At 38.3% G+C, this 18,297-nt stretch overlaps 1 protein-coding gene across 1 annotated transcript in view; it reads left to right on the plus strand.

Annotated features, from left to right (window-relative positions):
• MYO3B (myosin IIIB) overlaps nucleotides 1-18,297 on the plus strand; it is a gene marked incomplete at both ends in the record, with an annotated part of 269,873 nt that overhangs the window by 164,494 nt on the left and 87,082 nt on the right. Inside the window, one exon of the mRNA XM_081339995.1 lies at nucleotides 11,457-11,536. Within this exon, the coding sequence (XP_081196121.1) occupies nucleotides 11,457-11,536 (80 nt within the window). The remainder of the gene's footprint in view (nucleotides 1-11,456; nucleotides 11,537-18,297) is intronic.

Raw genomic sequence — 18,297 nt, forward strand, 5'->3', positions numbered from 1 at the left:
CCCTGTTCACCGCCCTGAGTCCTTCGGGAGAAGGGCGGTATACAAATAAAATTATTATTATTATTATTATTATTATTATTATTATTATTATTATTATTATTATTATTATTATTATTATTATTATTATTATTATTATTATTATTATTATTATGCTAGTCCCTACTGTGTTGCATTTGGCTCTGGATATTGGATCATGACAGAGCAAAACCATGATATGCGTAACTCTATTTAGTTCGGTATATTTCCACCATGCAAAATAAAGAAAGGCTAGGGGTTTTTTTTAACCTATGTTCCTCAGGAATTAGAACTTGCATCTGATAGAAGGGGAAATTTATAATTATCATGACTAATTGACATTGAAAGCTTCATTTTCTTTTCTTCCACTATCTGAATGTGTATTGCTGTGTTTTTTTCTTAACTGAACCTCCGTTTCAGGTTCATTTGTTGATGGCCTTAGATTGCAGACTATGAAACCTGGGAAGTTATTTCAGGAGCTATTGGCTTATACAGGTGTCCCTTCTAAAATGGGGGGAGTAGGGGGAATCCTCAGCCTCTCCCCCTTCGATCCTCTGAAGCTGCTTTCCTCAAACATTGGTCAAAGCAAAACTGAGGTATGTTGGAAGTGACCAGATTTATATTTTTGCATCTGCTATCCTCCTGAATCTCCAACCTAACCTGAAACTGGAACACAAGAATTGATTTACCATGGAGTATAAATAGACACCCTCATATTAAATTCTGATAATATTCAACTCATATTTTTTCCAAAATATAAACTTAGCATTGCATACATCTCAATCCTGAATGGAAAAAATAAACTACTTGAAAATTTAAGTGTATTTGGTTTGGTTCAACAAGTAATCCTCAACTTATGGCTGGTTGGTTAGTGACTATTCAAAGTTACAACTTAGCTGGAAAAAGGGAGTTATGACCCAGATCCAATGGTCGCCCCTCCCCTCACATTCACATGACCACAATTAGGGCACTCAGCAAGATGGCCACATTTATGGCCATTTGCAGCATCCTGCAGTCACATCACCACATTTTATGACAGTTTTGCAGAAAGCAGTACATTACTTCTGGTTTTCAGAAAAATCATACCATAGCAAACAGTGGCTTTGTTTAACAAACCACAGTGGTCATTTAAAACAAGCACTGGTGTTTGTTTTATGAACGCAGTGTTTGTTTAATGACCACCACAAAAAAAGGTTGTAAAATCAGCTTGGTCATGTGACAGACACAATTTACATCTGTCACAACATATGACCGTAATGGGCAAGCTACATTATGGTCATATGTCAAGGACTATCCATATTCCTCATGCACTTTGTAGGACACTTTGGGATTTTAGTATTGAATAAAAGCAACTGAAATATTATGGCAAAGGAGCTAAATATTTATTTTAGTTTTATAAATTAATTACTCAATTTTGCACATTGTGAAAGTAGGATTTTAGTTATTACAAATGGCAGAGGAAGAGTAGAATATAGGCTTACCTCGTACACTTCTCCATCAGGAGAGGAAGATGAATGAAATCTGGCAACACCGATCATAAGCATGCAACTATTGTTTTGCTTTTAATTAACAGCATTTTCTACAGCAAAGAGCAGTTCCAGGAAACTTATAGTGTTTTTCAGATCATTTGAATTCCAGTAAAACTATGGCTGATGTATGTGCAGAATTTATTTCAAGGCTTGATATATATTATATTTATTCTGTTAAATCAGTAACAGCAGCTATTATAATGATAATGTACCCATCTATAGATAAATCCAAATTTATAATTTCTTTAAAAAATGAGCTAACTTAACTAAAAGCTGTTGAGATTCTCTTACAATTTAAAAGAGCTTGTTTCTCCCAAGTATGGCCCATATCATAAAAGCTTGTAAAAATTAATTGTATTTTGTCACATTGCCCATAGTGTTATGCATAAAAAGAGGACTTAAACCACAAATGGTAAAGGAGCAGTTGTGAACTATACTGACCTGCAGATTTGAGACATAGATAAGGCTGGATTTAGCAAATAAAGGGGTTTATTATACTTCACAAATGACTTCCTGAGATCGTTTCTTAAATTCATCGTTGGCTTGTATAATCATGCAGAGTGCTTTGTCCACACATGGTCTTGCAACTGTCTTCAACCCAAAGTTATGGGAATTACAGTCAACATATCTGGATAGATCCAAAGTCAGGACATCACCTCTCCATTTCCCTTTAAAACATCTGATGGCTACTTTGAAGAATTGCAGCAGGATGTTATATTTGTGCTCCCATTAACTCCAAAGCACATTTTCTGTATTATTTCAAAACATCTCACAATTGCATTAATCAGTCATCTGAAACCCAATGAAAAGGCTCTCATCAGTCTAATAAGTGCCATAATACCTACAGTTTTAAATTTTCCATTGTAGGAACTTAGATGAGAGCATCTTGAATGATGAATTCAGGTTGAACTCTCCATGGGAGTTGAATTATAGATGTTCCCATCCATTGTTTCTGAAAAGTTCTTCCAACAACTTTCAACTGTGTCAGCCATGGAGTGCAAATGCTGGATGTTTACAGAAACTTTAATGATATCCCATTGCAGACAGACACACAATTTCTCCCAGAGTTATCTTGCAAATATTAAACAGCAGTGAGAGTCCTAAAACCTGCAGCACAAGGGAGAGAGCCCAACTTTTTATCCACTGAGATGTCCCAAAGGGTCAGGAACTATGGACTGTTCCATCCAAGCCTAATAAACATCCACTAAGGTGGCCAGTGCCTTTTCTTTTCGTCCCTGGGCCTGAATTCTGATTGAAAAGAATCCAGTTATCCAGTCCAAGGGAGAGGGTTCCCTTAAAATAGGGGTGTCAAACTCGCAACATCACGTGACGTGGTGTGACGTATCGTGACTTTTTTTCCATTGCTGGCAATGGGGTGGGTGTGGTTTCGGCATGACGCATCCGACCCACGGGCCAGCACCCCTGCCTTAAAAGAACTGCTAAGTGACAATCCGCCAGTGCAATAAAGGCAGAGAAATACTAACATTGCTCTTATTGTCATAGTGTGGGCATAAACACTAACCATTATTCTTGCTTAGTCAGATTTTACTCTTTCTCCACTAATAATCTAAGCATCTCTTTTTTTAGTATCCTAGAATTTCTTGATTCACCAAGAAGATTCTAGACTGGCAGAGAGAGAGAGAGGCTGAAGCTACTGCATAAGTGTTTTGATTGCTTCCAATTTCCAAGATCCATCCAAGAGTTTGACAGAACTGTCTGGAAGATTGCTAAGACAATCTTCAAGCACCCATTGGGATCCATCCAGATCCATAAAGCATATACAGTGGACTATCTTCATTAGTTTCCCACCCTCCAGTAGTCCTAGATGTCAACAATTCCAATTCACACCATAACGTCATCTGAAAATGGCAAAGTAATTTCAATCATTGTATTCTCTAAGGCAAAAATGAGTTATTGAAAATGTCTATTTATTTATTTACTTATCACATTTCTGAACTACCCATCTCTCTAAAAGAGGGACTTTGGGTGCTGTATAACAAAATGTAATATATGCAAATTTATCACCATGGAAAAATTCCTAGAATCCAATACTGGATTATGGTGATTGAAATTTCCCAACCCAATAATCAAGATTTTCAACCCCAGGTGGAAATGATGACAAGGAGCTTGGATAGAAATCCAGACAGGCAGCAGGGCAGGTAGGATACAAATAAGAAGCCACAGGTTTTCCTTATAGCCCAATTTCATATACTGCTATCTCAAGAGAAGACTCCTGGGAATTTTCAAAGGTAGTTTTCAACATAATTACCGTCCCCTTTCCTGACCTTGGTGTGTTGTCTTGTGCTCCAAAACTCAAAACTCAGAAAAGTAAATCTCCAAGAAGGAAACAGCTCTGTCCTTACCGTGTGGATAATGTGGATGAATGCAGTCTTATTAGACCTCGTGAGTGACCATACTGGGTGGAGGCTTTTAAAAACAAGAAAAGGGAGAAAAATCAAACCATTTTTCCCTTTTCCTCCTATGATGCAGAAATTTCAGAAGGATTTCACAGGGGAGCGTATTTCTGTTTGTTCTCTTCAACTCACTCCACCAACTTTCATATATTAAAGGAGAGCTAATAATTTGACACAGCATTAGATAAAAGAGATGGTTGGAGGGGGGATCTTCTGGTTTGGTAGCTCTTCTGAGAGCACTTAATCTGAAGGTTGGGATAAAAATAGCATAGGGAAACAAGGAAATGAGAGCAGTGATGCTCCAAATAGAATAAAATAAGGTTTAGTTGAGGAATTTCTGCTGCATGTATTTTCTTCAGCAAAGCTGTCTCTTGACTAAATGTATGCCTATTAATAGTAGTTTTTAAATCCTGCCCCTTACAAAAAGCCTCCCCATTATGCAATGAACGATGTTGAGTATATCTTTAATAATACATTTTATGGTTAAATCATCACTTGGCACTAACCACTGCAGAATTATATCCTGGCCACACAAAAAAAAATCTGTCCTGTGCCTGTGACATTGCCTTCATCTTGTCCCCAGCTCCCACAGGAGCTTAAATTATCATTAGTTGTATCAGTGTTAAAATAATATCTTTCCCATTATTCTGACACTATTCAAGGGCAGCCTCAAGATGTATGAAATCTGCTAGGCTCTGTTACCAATTACCTTGGAAGGGGCTGGCAGTGGCTGTTAGCAGAAGCAATAGAGGCAGGATAGGGATCAGCAAACCGGACAGCAAATTTCATTCTTGTCATCCAGGATGCTTCATAGCTAGTTGATAAATTAAACTGGAATCTAGTCAGTCTTAATCCAATATATTGTCTTTCTCTGTACAGTGTCTTTGCAGATTTGGAGTGTTCCTTTTTATAAGGTTTTTGCTTATATTGTTTGCTGCTTTTGTTCAGGCCAGGAGCCTGAACAGCCTTTGGAATCTGGATGGTTGTGACTCAGTAATTGGGATTGCATAACTTGTGAGGTTAAAATGAGATGTGAAACTAACCAATATGGTTACTTTATGGTTCACCATTTTTTGTAAATCCAATCAGCATGTTATGAACCTGCCCAGAGTTGATATTGTCCAATGACAGATAATTAAATTAATCTATCTATCTATCATCTATCTATCTATCTATCTATCTATCTATCTATCTATCTATCTATCATCAATGGGCTTATATTCAAGTAAGAAAAGTACTTTTTGTTCTCTGATCTCTCTCATTAACCTACCTATTTTTATTTGTTTCATCAGCCCAATTTAGGATGGGAAACATTCAGTTGATTAAAATCCTTGGCTATGTACTAAAGGGCTACATTGCAAAAATATGGATAACTACTAGGTGGCAGCAAAGAAATCCAGAAATGTTCTATTTATATTACAAATAGAAGAAACTAGTCTAACAGATAAAATATTTTTAACACTATTTCAAAGTACTAAAATGTGGTCCTGTATATACATTCACTGGAAACAGAAAGGAGAGCCCAAAGGAATTCTAAGGAGTAGAGTTTAAGAAAAAAATATAGATTCATACTGCATAGCTAAAATGTATGTTAATGTACCTCATCATTTTAGAAATATTTCCTTAACTAAACAAAGAGACATAATTACCACAGGCGGGCTGGGTAAACCAGTGGGAGTTGGAAAATTTTTTGATTTCCTGATGGCTTCCCCATTGAGCTTCCCTGTGGGAAGTTGGCAGAGAGCATCAGAAATATTCTTTCCTCTCTCCTTCCCTCTTCCCTTCTCTTCCCTTTCCTTCCGTCCCCTCCCCTTCTCTCCCCTTCCTAGAAGGCAGGTAAATGACTACTGCAGGGTGGGTGGAGAGAGAAAAAGATTGCAAAACTGGCTGGGAACCGTCCCAAAACATTGAAAATGAAGATTATGTGACAACAGCAGCAGTCTAGCAGATCAGCTGCAAGCTAATAGCAATGAAGCAGCCGCAACTTTTTCCAAATTTCATTCTCTTGCAGATCATGGGTCTTGAATTTTGGACACATTCTGTAAGTTAGCCACATTTGAGGTATCTTTATTCAAAAATTGTTGCCATATGACACGCTGTTCTGCCTGCCCACTTGAAGGTTATAATGAGAGTTTTCATAGAAGGAATTATTTGTTGTGAATCGATGCTAAACATTATTTCTTCTGTAAAACTTGTCTTAGAAAATCAAACTTATTGCTGACGATAGGGAAATTGAATGGTACTGTGCCTCCCACAATCCAGCATCTTGTTGCATATCAGTTTGTTTTGAGAACAACAATTTCTTATTGAGAAATAAGGCATTACATTCATCAAGATTTCCTTTGGTCTAACTATACTTTAAATAATGTCATTAGGAGACACAACTTCTTTGTGGAGAAAACTGGTGCATCATTAATACTGAAGGCTTTTTACATTTATGGAAGATTAATGTTTCAAAACACACTATTCGGGGCTATTATAAGAGCAGGTTAACACTTAAAAATGTAAAGATTGTGATTCATGTCACTGAACTGTGGGGTTCAAAAAAAATTAAAACAGAAATTTAAAATGCACATTTAAAGGCAATCCAAATGGAAAACCTTGTTAGTAGTGGTAGGAAACTCAAGTGGGTTGGAGATCTAATGCTCTTTTTTGTTTCAGATCAAATCAAATAATTATTATTTCCCCATTTAATTTTGCAAGTCATTATTGTAAACACAAATTAATTTATTCTCCATCTACATTGTGTCATATACAGATATGCAAGGAAATCTGCTAGTAAATTTAACAAAGAAAAGTAATTCTGTGAAGGAACAAAAGGATTTTCTGCCCATTTTTTTATTTGCCAGATCATGAATTCTGAACAACTATTATGAACAACTGTCGTTCTGGTATATTAATTTGTTTATGTTTATGCTAGCTCTCATTGTATCTTCAATAGAGTTTTTTAATGTTCTTTTCTACCTAATATTTTTATATAATATTCTTTATGTTAATTAAATCTTGCTTCCTAGAAAAGGAATTCTATATGTAGAATTATAGAGAGAGACATACACATAGATGCTTTTTAAAATGTTGCCTCTTTTCAGTTATATAGTATCAGCTATAGTTTAGAAATAAAATAGCTTCATGGAATTAACATAAGTTCTGCAAAAGCAATGAGGAAAAAAGGTCTTATTGCAAATAAGGCACTTTTAAAGTGCTAATCTGAAAAGAAGTGTTAACACTTTATTTACTTTATTTACATTTAAATTAAAATGGAAACTTATTTATGTGTTATGTTTCTGAAAGGTGTGTGGCACATCTGCAGTGGCCTATTGTTTATGCATGCTGTAAATCCTTTGAAATGTGTTAAAATGCTTCCCACTCATTATAAAAATCCTGCCACCCATGGATTAGGACTTTGATGTCACCAATCCTGCTTCAAAGGGTTCTTTCAATGCTATTAATCACAGTTTAGCCTCTGAAGATATGTAGCCAGAGAAAACATTTGGACATCTTGTGCTCCACTCACTACTTAAAACTTTGAAATGTATCTGGAATGTTTTGCACATGCTTAGGCCACATCACTTCCTTCCTTCCTCTCAAAGCTTTTATTTTTAAAATCTCTCTTTCTTTTTTTTTAAAAAATGTGCAAAAACCATTTTTAAGAACAGCCTTAAAATGTTCACAACAAATACTTTTCCAGCCGGTCAACAGGCATTCAGTTGATTTCCAATATTTAAAACACACTGTACTATTCAACTAATGTTGATTCATTTCACTCCCTGTTTTTCTTTCTAAACTAAAGCTATTTAAAAGTACTTAATTGGGTGGATTAATTGATTAATTCATCAATTGATCAAGGAGACTTTGAAGTCATAGTGGTGGTGGTTCAGGTAGTTCAAGATCTTATTATATCTTAAAGTAAAGGTAAAGTTTCCCCCGCACATGCGTGCTAGTCGTTTCCGACTCTAGGGGCCGGTGCTCATCTCCGTTTCAAAGCCGAAGAGCCAGCGCTTGTCCGAGGACATCTCCGTGGTCATGTGGCCGGCATGACTAGACGCCAAAGGCGCACGGAACGCTGTTACCTTCCCACCGTAGTGGTCCCTATTTTTCTACTTGCATTTTTACGTGCTTTCGAACTGCTAGGTTGGCAGAAGCTGGGACGAGTAACAGGCGCTCACTCTGCTACGCGGCACTCGGGATTCGACCCGCCAAACTGCCGACCTTCCGATCGACAAGTTCAGCGTCCTAACTAATTTAATTATGGATAAAAGAAGCTGATATAGATGTCAGAAAATATGAATTAGTATCTTGTGGATTTCTTGTGTATACATAAGGAAGTAGGACTCTATAGGTAGATCTTAGTTAATTGTCACATTTCAGTGCATGATTCTGATGAAAGAACCAACGATGCATTAGGAAAAATAATACAACTTTCTGAAAACATGATCCTGGAGTAAAAGTTCTTTTTGATTGGTGACCTAAATGCTGTACCTGGGTGGGAACAAGGTGAGAGGGTACAAAAAAGGTGATTGGATCATTCAAAGACCAAGAATTGGTGAAAATCATGTAATAATTATTCATGTAGAAAATGCCTGTTCCACGTAACCGTTTTAAGGATGTCTACTTTGGTATACGTATGGCAAACAGGTGAATGTAAATGAGGCTTTTAGTCCAACTAAAAGGTATAAAGACATTAATTGGAAAACTATTTGCTATGCTGTCAGGTTTGCAGGTTAATAATAAAATACTACTGGTACATCTCTCTCTTTCTCTCTCTGTCTCCCTCCCTCCACCCCTCCTCTCTCTGTTTTAAAACTGTGTTCTGAAGAGCCCTAAGGTGGGTGGGGGATGGGGGTCGTTGATTCCAGAACAGTTTTTCTAAACTGCAAGGGAAAGGCAAAACTTGTCAGCTAACATTCAGAAGCTTCACACCCCATGAGGCATTGGTGTTTATGATAGCTCACCATTTTGCCCCTTGATCAGGGGTTCCAGGACGCTTGTCCTAACTCACAGTTTCTGTAGTTTGAGAAAGTTTGAAAAACCTTTGGTCTACTATATTTGTTGATTGCCTTGGTGGAGCAGTGGGCTAATGCCTCCTTAAGTAACACCAGCTGCCTGCAATTAGTGCAGGTTTGCATCCCACCAGGCTCAAGGTTGACTCAGCCTTCCATCCTTCCGAGGTAGGTAAAATGAGGACCCAGATTGTTGGGGGCAATAAGCTGACTTTGTAATAATGCAGCTTGGGGGGTGTATGAAAGCCCTAATAAGCAGGCATATACATAGAATGAAGGCTACTGCTAAGCTTGTAAGCCGCCCTGAGTCTTCGGAGAAGGGCGGGATATAAATGGAATTAAAATAAAAAAAAGAAAAAAAGAAAAAAAGAAAACATAATGAAATGAATAGGCTTGAATGTGGACTTAAAAGTTGGCTGCTGAATTCAATGAATCGGTGCAAGTGGCCCAAGAATAGTGAGATCACATACAAAACTATGTGTATCTTATAAGCATGTAATGAAATGCAAATGTAAGCACCCGTTCACCATTTTGCATATGTGTAAAATACACCTAAAACAATCTAAATCTGCATAAATTTAAAGATGTGATCAAATGCCTCAGTATAAGAGCGTACCCTGGTTCATTGTTATACAGCAGTGAAAGAAACATAAAATTAAGTTGAAAGTAGTTGGAATATATCACAAATATATTAAGGGAGACTGAATGGGTTAAGAAGAAAAGAGAAGAGAGGGAAAAATTACTAAAATATAAAAGGGAACAAAAGGGGAAAAAAAACCAAACCATTTTACATTGCACAGAAATAATAGTTTGGCCTTATCTTAAAATAAATCTTTCTGTCTTGATGAAATGAATGAAATCATCAGTCTTCACTTGGCTACTATGGAAAAGTGATCTTTTACGCTGTCCCCTATAGTCAATAAAACAATAATTCTTCACATAATTATAACTTTATATACATTTTTCTTTATTCTTTATCACTCTAATTATTCTTTATATCATTGTAACTATATATAATATAAAAACTAACATTTTGGTGTATGGTGTAAATTTACATTCATATATTCCAATTTCCAAGCCTATTAATAACACCATATTGACAGACATCGAACCAAAATGGCATAATAATATGACAAGCTCATGCAGCATGTGTAAGTATACCTTCCTACCAAAGTTAAGAGCCAGCCCTTTTAAAACTTATTCTGGAGTGATCGATAAATAGGAAAGGTTCAGTTGAAAATATTCAATCTTAAAATCATAAGAAATGTAATTAATATTCTTTAAGATTCTTAGCTGTTGAATTGTTAGTATGACATATTTAAACGCTTTATTCAAGAGTCCTTTCAAATAGCTAATATCTATTGTATTGATAGACTGAAGTAAAGATTGATTGAAATAAAGATGCTTTACTAATGATATTACCTCCTCTAGATTGTAACATTTAAAGTGTGTGCCAATAGTGGGAGAGTTTCATGTTTTTATTTATTTATTTATATTTATCCCACCTTTGTAATTCTTACACATAACTCAAGGTAGTGCATATATCTCATACTCTTTCATCCTCCTATTTTCCTCACAATAGCAACCTTGTGGTGTAAATTGGGCTGAGAGAACATGACTAGCGTAAAGTCACCCAGCCAGCTTTTATCCTAAGATGGGATTAGGACTCATGGTGTTTTGGTTTCTAGTCTGGTTGCCTTAACCACTACACCAAACTGGCTCACTGCTGCAAATGCATCTGGGCCAAATTTAACTGGCATATGGACCTAGTAGAAGCAGGCATAATTTGCAAGAACAGAATGGCCTGGAAGATTGATGTGGGAATTGGTATAAACTAACTTCAGTTAAATGTCCTTTTTCTTTTAGCTCCTGTATTTATTTAATTATTTTGCCCACTTCTCACTGTTTTGATTGCTTTGCATAGTATTTACACACACACACACACACACACACACACACACTATTATGGGTATACTACACTATTAGTCTTGTTTTTCTTGCTCTTCATAAATATCTATGGCTTCATGATACTTATGTAAAAACCTGCAGAGAGTTCTTATTTTGCTAGATAATAATTATATACAGAAAACAAAATAGCTTGAATATGCTTACAGAGGCTGGTGCAAAGGCTGATTTATAAAGGGCCTCTGAGAGGCTGGGATGGAGTTGCCTATGGGTGAAGTTCTAATTCCATTTGCAAAGATTGGTTTAATTTGTAAATCCAACGAGAGCATGCTTCTAGGTTGACTAAGAAAAATACCCAGTGTTCATTTTGCTGGCACTTATATTAGTTTGCCTGACTTTCTGATTTTCATGATCTTTTTGCCCTGTGGCAATCCACTTCCATATTGTTGCCAAGAAAACAACACAAATGTGTTATGTGGTTACAGGGTGCTGAGTTCCACTTGAAGGGGACTTTTCTTTTTTTAATAATTGTTTCTAATCATTGCTGCTTTCTCCTTCTGTCTCTTGCTTATTCTGTCTCTCTTTTCAAACAGGTAACTTGGCTCAAGCAAGGGCAAGAGTAACAGCTGCATCCAGATCTTTACCTCCACAGCTTGGGTCAGGTCGTATTAAGGTCAGTACACACCTGCACTTTGAAAAGTGTTTCATATATGAAAAGAGCTTGAAATACAGGTAGTCCTCAATTTACAACCACCATTGGGCCTAAAATTTCTGTTGCTAAATGACATTTGTTAAGTACATTTTGCCCCATTTTAGAACCTTTCTTGTTAAGTGAATCACTGCAGCTATTAAGTTAGTAACTGTTGTGATTCTGTGCCAGCCTGTGATCCCGGTAGTTGAGTCTGGGGAATCAGAGGAGGAGGAGGGGCTTGGAGAGCCATCAGAGTCAGAGGGAGGCTCTGATGAGCTGCAGGACTTACAAACTAATAAAGAGGCTGGTCCTTCCACTTGTGATGAAGCTGAGAGCCAGCTGTGCTGGGAAGCTGAGTCGGACTCGGAGGAAGCACAGCTGGAAGACCTCAGAGATGCTTGTAAATGCAGACAGGTCACATGAGTAGGACAGAGGGAGGCAATGGGGCAACTCCAGGAGAGAAGGAGAAAGCAGTGAGAAAGCACTGTTTTGATTGCTTTGCAAGAAAGCAAGAGAACTAAACACAGAACTGTTTTAAAACTCTTTCTTCAGTATTGATATGTAGGCCCACACATAAAAATGATAAACTGAAAGATTGGAATTAAACAACAATATGAAATAAGGCTGAAACATCTTTCAATCAGTATCTTTCTTTGGACGTTTTGTACAAGATACAAAGTGCTATCATCTATTGTCCTCTTTCACCAGTGAAAGGAGTTATCTTCCTTTTAGAAGTATCTTTGATCAGATACAGGTAGTCCTTGACTTACAACCACAATGGTGACTGAAATTTCAATTGTAAGTCAGTATGGTTGTAAGTTGAGTGTAACCAGACTTGATTTTAGGATCATTTTTTCAGTGGTTATAAAGCAAATCACATGGTCATTAAATGAATCACAAGGTCATTAAATGAATCTAGCTATTCCAGTGGACCTTTTTTGCTGGAAACTGGTAAAAAAAAGTAACAAATCATGATCATGTGACTGCAGGACACAGCAACCCGTCATAAATGCGAGCCCATTGACAGGCACCTGAATTGTGATCACATGATCATGGGGGTAGTGCGATACTCTTAAGTGCGAGTACAGGTCCTAAGGCACTTTTTGCAAGGCTGTTATATCTTTGAAAAAGGGATGTGGTGGCTCAGCGGGTTAGGACGCCAAGCTTGTCGATGAGAAAGTCGGCAGTTTGGCGGGTCGAATCCTGAGTGCTGCGTAACAGAGTGAGTGCCTGTTACTCGTCCCAGCTTTTGCCAACCTAGCAGTTTGAAAGCGCGTAAAATGCAAGTAGAAAAATAGGGACCACTACGATGGGAAGGTAACAGCGTTCCGTGCGCCTTTTGCGTCTAGTCATGCCGACCACATGACCACGGAGACGTCCTCGGACAAGCGCTGGCTCTTTGGCTTTGAAACGGAGATGAGCACCGGCCCATAGAGTTGTAAGCGACTAGCACGCATGTGCGGGGGAAACTTTACCTTTACTTATATCTTTGAGCCATCCTTAAATGGATCACTGTTAAATAGAAGACTATCTGCAATGTAGAGCAGCCTACTTTAAAATTGATTACACCTCCCTCCCTTTCCTAAATAACCCTTCCCCTTGTGCCATTTTTGCTGTTGCAAAGAGAGTTGTCTCTAACTCTCTGGAGAAAATTTGGAGTGGCACAGTGAACTGCAGAGGGAGAGCAATTCAATGGAAATCAGGTCTTTCAATTAGCAGACACTAAGCCAGAGGTCCCTAAGCCCCGGTCCATGTACTGGCACCGGGCTGCAGCATACCAGAAACCGGGCCGCGCAAACAAGTGAAGCCTTATCCATGGGATGCAGGCAGCACACGAAACCATGCCCTCTCCAGTCCACAGAAAAACCTCTCCCCACAGAACCGGTCCCTGGTGCCTAAAAGGTAGGGGGCTTCTAGACTAACCGGATCCCTGTCCTTGAGACAGGGAAGTAATTCTAGGTCAGTGATGGCGAAACTTTCAGAGACCAAGTGTACCTTTTTTTTTTTTGCACACGGCGATGGAGGCCTAAAGTGAAAAGGTTTTATAAAAACCCAGCTGAAGGCCTAGGAGTGGGGTGACAGTGCGCATGCCCACAAAGAGGGGTCTGCGTGCCACCCGTGGCACGCGTGCCATAGGTTCATCACCACGGTTCTAGGTGTATAGATTTAAAAATAAAGAAGAAATAAAAAGTAAACCATATAGTATTTAGTCCAAAGAGACCAGTTTTCCTGAATGCTGACATCTGGAGATTAAAAGAACCTTAGAAGATAATACGGAGCAATGCCATAATGCGCTAATGTGGGATTCATATTCCCTCTCTCCTCCACTAGAGAAAAAGGTTGTGTGTTTCGGCTTAGAAATATCGCCCGCGCTTCTTTCCCTTTAGATGTGAATTTAAAAGGTTGACATTTCCTTGGTTATGTGACCTAAATTTCTCATTGCCCATGCTGAGGTAGCATTTCTTTCCTCTAGCCTTACGTGGGACTTTTCTGTCACCACTAAAAATGTCTTTTAACATTTTCCTTTGAAAACTGTTTTGTTCTCTGAGGAAGAAAACAGCAACTATTCTTAATTTTGGAAAAGAAGGTTTTATTTTTCCACATTCCCCCCTCCTTGTCTCCTCTCTGTATCTGTCTGTCTCTTTCCTGGCATTATATCAAAGAGTCTCTTAAATCCACTCCCACTCTTGTAATTCTCCTGGGTACTTCTTTCTTCTAGCTGTTTTGCATGCACTCCTAAGTATCTCCTCAAAGTAAGGCATGGCATCCCTATTTTGCGATCAGCCGTCTTTCCTATCCCTTAATGGTATGGGATGGGTGGATGATTCTGGGGGACAAGGGGAAGAGACTCTGCCTAGGAAACAGTAAGACAAAAGGTAGGAGCCCTCAGTGGCTTAAAGATCAGAGGAAGAAGATCCTAAGGAAGGACTTGCCTGAATGGATCAAGCAGTTAAAAGTGCCAGCAGGAAGTTGTGCTGACTTACAATTGAAATTCCACTCACAATTGCGGTTGTAAGTCAAGGACTCCCTGTATCTGATCAAAAATTCGTCAGCAGACTTTCAAAATTCTGTTAATGTAGCCTTATAGTAAAGTCGTATTAGCCCACCTAGTCATGTTTCTTGTCTGTTTTACCAGATAGGGTTGACAATGCCTCTGCTCATAGCCCCCTTTGAGAATATTAGGCTGGATCTGACATGACTTAGGAAACAGGATGTGAAGTGGTGGCCTCTGAGCTTAAAGCAGGTGCTAAAAGTTCTGCACAAAGGCTTCACATATTCTTAGGTTAACCACCTGTTCGTAGCAGATGGCATACCACCACAATGTGTGGGTGTGTGCTAAAATGTTTCTAAGCTCCATGTGAACAGGGAGCAGATTGTCTTATTTCATTTGGGTGATGCAATGAAACAAAGCAGCTTTTGATTGGCAACTACTAGAGGAGATTTTTTTTTCATTCATAAAGTCTGATGCATGTACTTATTTTAAATTTAGAACAGCTGTAATGTTAGCATAATGAAGGCATGTTACAGAGTGCTTGCTATTTCATGTATTTGTTTGGGGGATGAAGCACTTTAAAGTTTTTTATTTACAAAAGTGACAATTTGACAGGAAGAACCAACTAATGACATGGGGCAATAGAAAACTACTCCAAAAGGGTATAAAAATATTAATGTTCTAGGGCAAGGCAATGTGAGAAGACAATAGATATCTGTCCATATTATTTAATCCTGCTATGATTCATCATGCGTTATAGATCATTACAGTTGTCTACATCTTTGAATTCTATGGGGAGAAAACTTTTTAAATCATACTCTAAATTACAAAGTGGCATATCATTACTTATTTCCAGACAGTTAGTGTGTACCCTACATTACCAAACTAGCACTAACTATGAACCAGGAGATGGAGTCAGTAGGCTTGAAGACATCTTGAGATATTTTTTATAAAGATTCCTCTCTCTCTCTCAAAAAAAGAGAGAGACAGAGAGAAACCCTAAAGGGATGGAGACACAAGATAGTTCAGTGAATCACAAAAGTGTTAATTTGGCCACAGAACATCGTCTTTGAGCTGGAGTGGAATAGAGTGTTTGGAATCCTGAACAGGGAATATCTTATCCTACAGCACTTGTTTTGTATAATTGTATCATAGGTAAATGAACATTGCATTTGTTATTATGTTTGATACTGGTTCTGATAATTCCTTTTCCTCTGATGCATAGTGAAAAGTATATAGATTTTTCACATAAATGCATACAATACATCAATACTTCCCCTACTATTTAAATAGGAGAGATTACTAAGTTTTGTCACTTGAAGAGAGTTTCTTTTATTGAATAAATGGACTCAATTAAAAAAAGGCATTGGGTTCAAAATTTATATCTGTTTATTTATTTAAAAAGTCAAGCTCAGATCTTGGTGTTGGTGGGTGTGGTCATATAATTTTCTTGGCCATAGCAGCATACCATGGGCATTGTCTTATGACTTGGGGACAAAAAGGAAGGACTTGGGGACATCCAGAGAGTCAGCAGTGGGTGTGGAATCAAGTTGCTGGTTGTGACCCTCAACTGGAATTTTTGTGCCCCCCCCTATCTAAAGACCCTCCCTTGTAGGACTAGAACCAAGCAGATAGTCAACACATCTCACTAAACCTCCCACCCCAATGACCAAGGGATCCACCAGCTTTTAATGCCTTACAAAAGGCTTAAGAGGACTGGGTTAATCCAGATCTCTAGGGAGCTGCTATTCCATAGGGCAGGTTCTACCTAATTACAGGTAGCCTTCAACTTCCAACCATAGTTGGTTGTGGAACTTCCATTGCTAAGTGAAGCAGTTGTTAACTGAGTTGTTAAGCAAATTCGGCTTCCCTCATTGACTTTGCTTGTTAGAAGTGCCTGGGAAAGTCACAAATGGTAATTACATGGCCCAGGAGACTGAGAATGTCACAAGTACATAAATTAAATGAATGGTGGTAAGTTGAAGACTATATGCAATGAAGAAGAATAAAAGCAGAGAGATTAATGCAGAAGAAAGACTGAGAGAAATTCAAATGCATACCCATGGTTGAGGCATGTCAACTTGCACTTCTAAGCTTGGTTCTGTACATGTCACATTGAGTAGTAGAGTCAATTGACTTTTACTTGTCTTACAATGAAAAAGGAATCTCTGCAAGCAGAATTTCTTTTTTTTCTTTTTCTGAGGTTTGAGGTGTACATACCCCATTGGTAGGACCTCTTCCTTCTGGGTACTTTCTTTCTTTTTCATTACACAAGCTTGAAATTACTGTGGCACAAAATGCAAATTAAGCAGCTTGTCTGGACATTTACTGATTTCTGCTGTCAGTTGGAGGACTTCAATCCATTTGGGCAAAGCTTGTACTGTATTAAGACTAACCAAATGGCACAAAGCAATGTACATTTTCAAAATATTAACCATTTATCCTGACAAAGGTAAAAGTTTAGAACCATATCATGCCTACTCTAAAACAGAAAACACATCCATCATATTGGTGAAGAATAAATAGATTTATAGCTACACATTATCAAGCAATCTACCTAACTAGCTGCATTTTTCCCTCGATGTATAAGAGTATCCAAGTCTTGATTGCAGGAGTGTCTTAAGAGCTAATGGGGACCTTCTACATTTACTGCATTGATCCAGGCTCTTTTTGGACTACTTTCTAACCTTATCGTGAATTCTGGCGGGGGAAAAAGTGTTACAAAATTTTTATCACTCTAAAATTGGGGAGGGAGTTTGAAGATAGTCATAATTAAACACACCTTTTTGCTTCTGTATATATAACGTGATGATATTAAATTCTCCCACTCTTCTCCAAACTGCTCTCAGACACTGAGAGATCAGAGGTGCATGAAAATGAGGTATAAGTAGTCCTCACAACCACAACTGAGCTCCAAATTTCTGTTGCTAAGTAATACAGTTGTTGAATGACTTTTACCCATTTTACAAATTTTCTTGTCATAGTTATTAAACTGAATCATTGTGGTTGTTCAGTTAGTAAGATGGTTGTTAAGTGAATCTGACTTCCCCACTGACTTTGCTTGTCAGAAGGTTGCAAAAGGGGGTCACATGATCCTGAGGCTGTCATAAATATGAACCAGTTGCCAAGCATCTGCAATGGTTGTAAGTGTGAAAAATGGTTCCTTTTTTCAGTGCTGTTGTAACTTTTAATGGTCACTAAATTGAGGACTAAAAGGGACGCAGTGGCTCAGTGGGTTACGACGCTGAGCTTGTCGATCGGAAGGTCGAATCCCGAGTGCCGCGTAGCAGAGTGAGCGCCTGTTACTTGTCCCAGCTTCTGCCAACCTAGCAGTTCGAAAGCACGTAAAAATGCAAGTAGAAAAATAGGGACCACTGCGGTGGGAAGGTAACAGCGTTCTGTGCGCCTTTGGCGTCTAGTCATGCCGGCCACATGACCACGGAGACGTCCTCGGACAAGCGCTGGCTCTTCGGCTTTGAAACGGAGATGAGCACCGGCCTCTAGAGTCGGAAATGACTAGCTTGCATGTGCGGGGGAACCTTTACCTTTACCTAAATTGAGGACTAGCTGTACTACACATTGTGGTAGTTGCCAAGCAGTTGATTTTTCTTGATGTAGGAAACTTTTCTCTACATACACAAGTCAAGATGAAGTCTTTAAATGGATAGGAACAATGTTGGGAAACATATATTGAAGATATACTGTATGTTTCCTAACTCATATATAATAACAGATGGCTCAAGACTTCTTT

The sequence above is a fragment of the Vipera berus genome, assembly GCF_964194415.1.
Source record: "Vipera berus genome assembly, chromosome: 1".
Lineage (NCBI taxonomy): Eukaryota > Metazoa > Chordata > Lepidosauria > Squamata > Viperidae > Vipera > Vipera berus.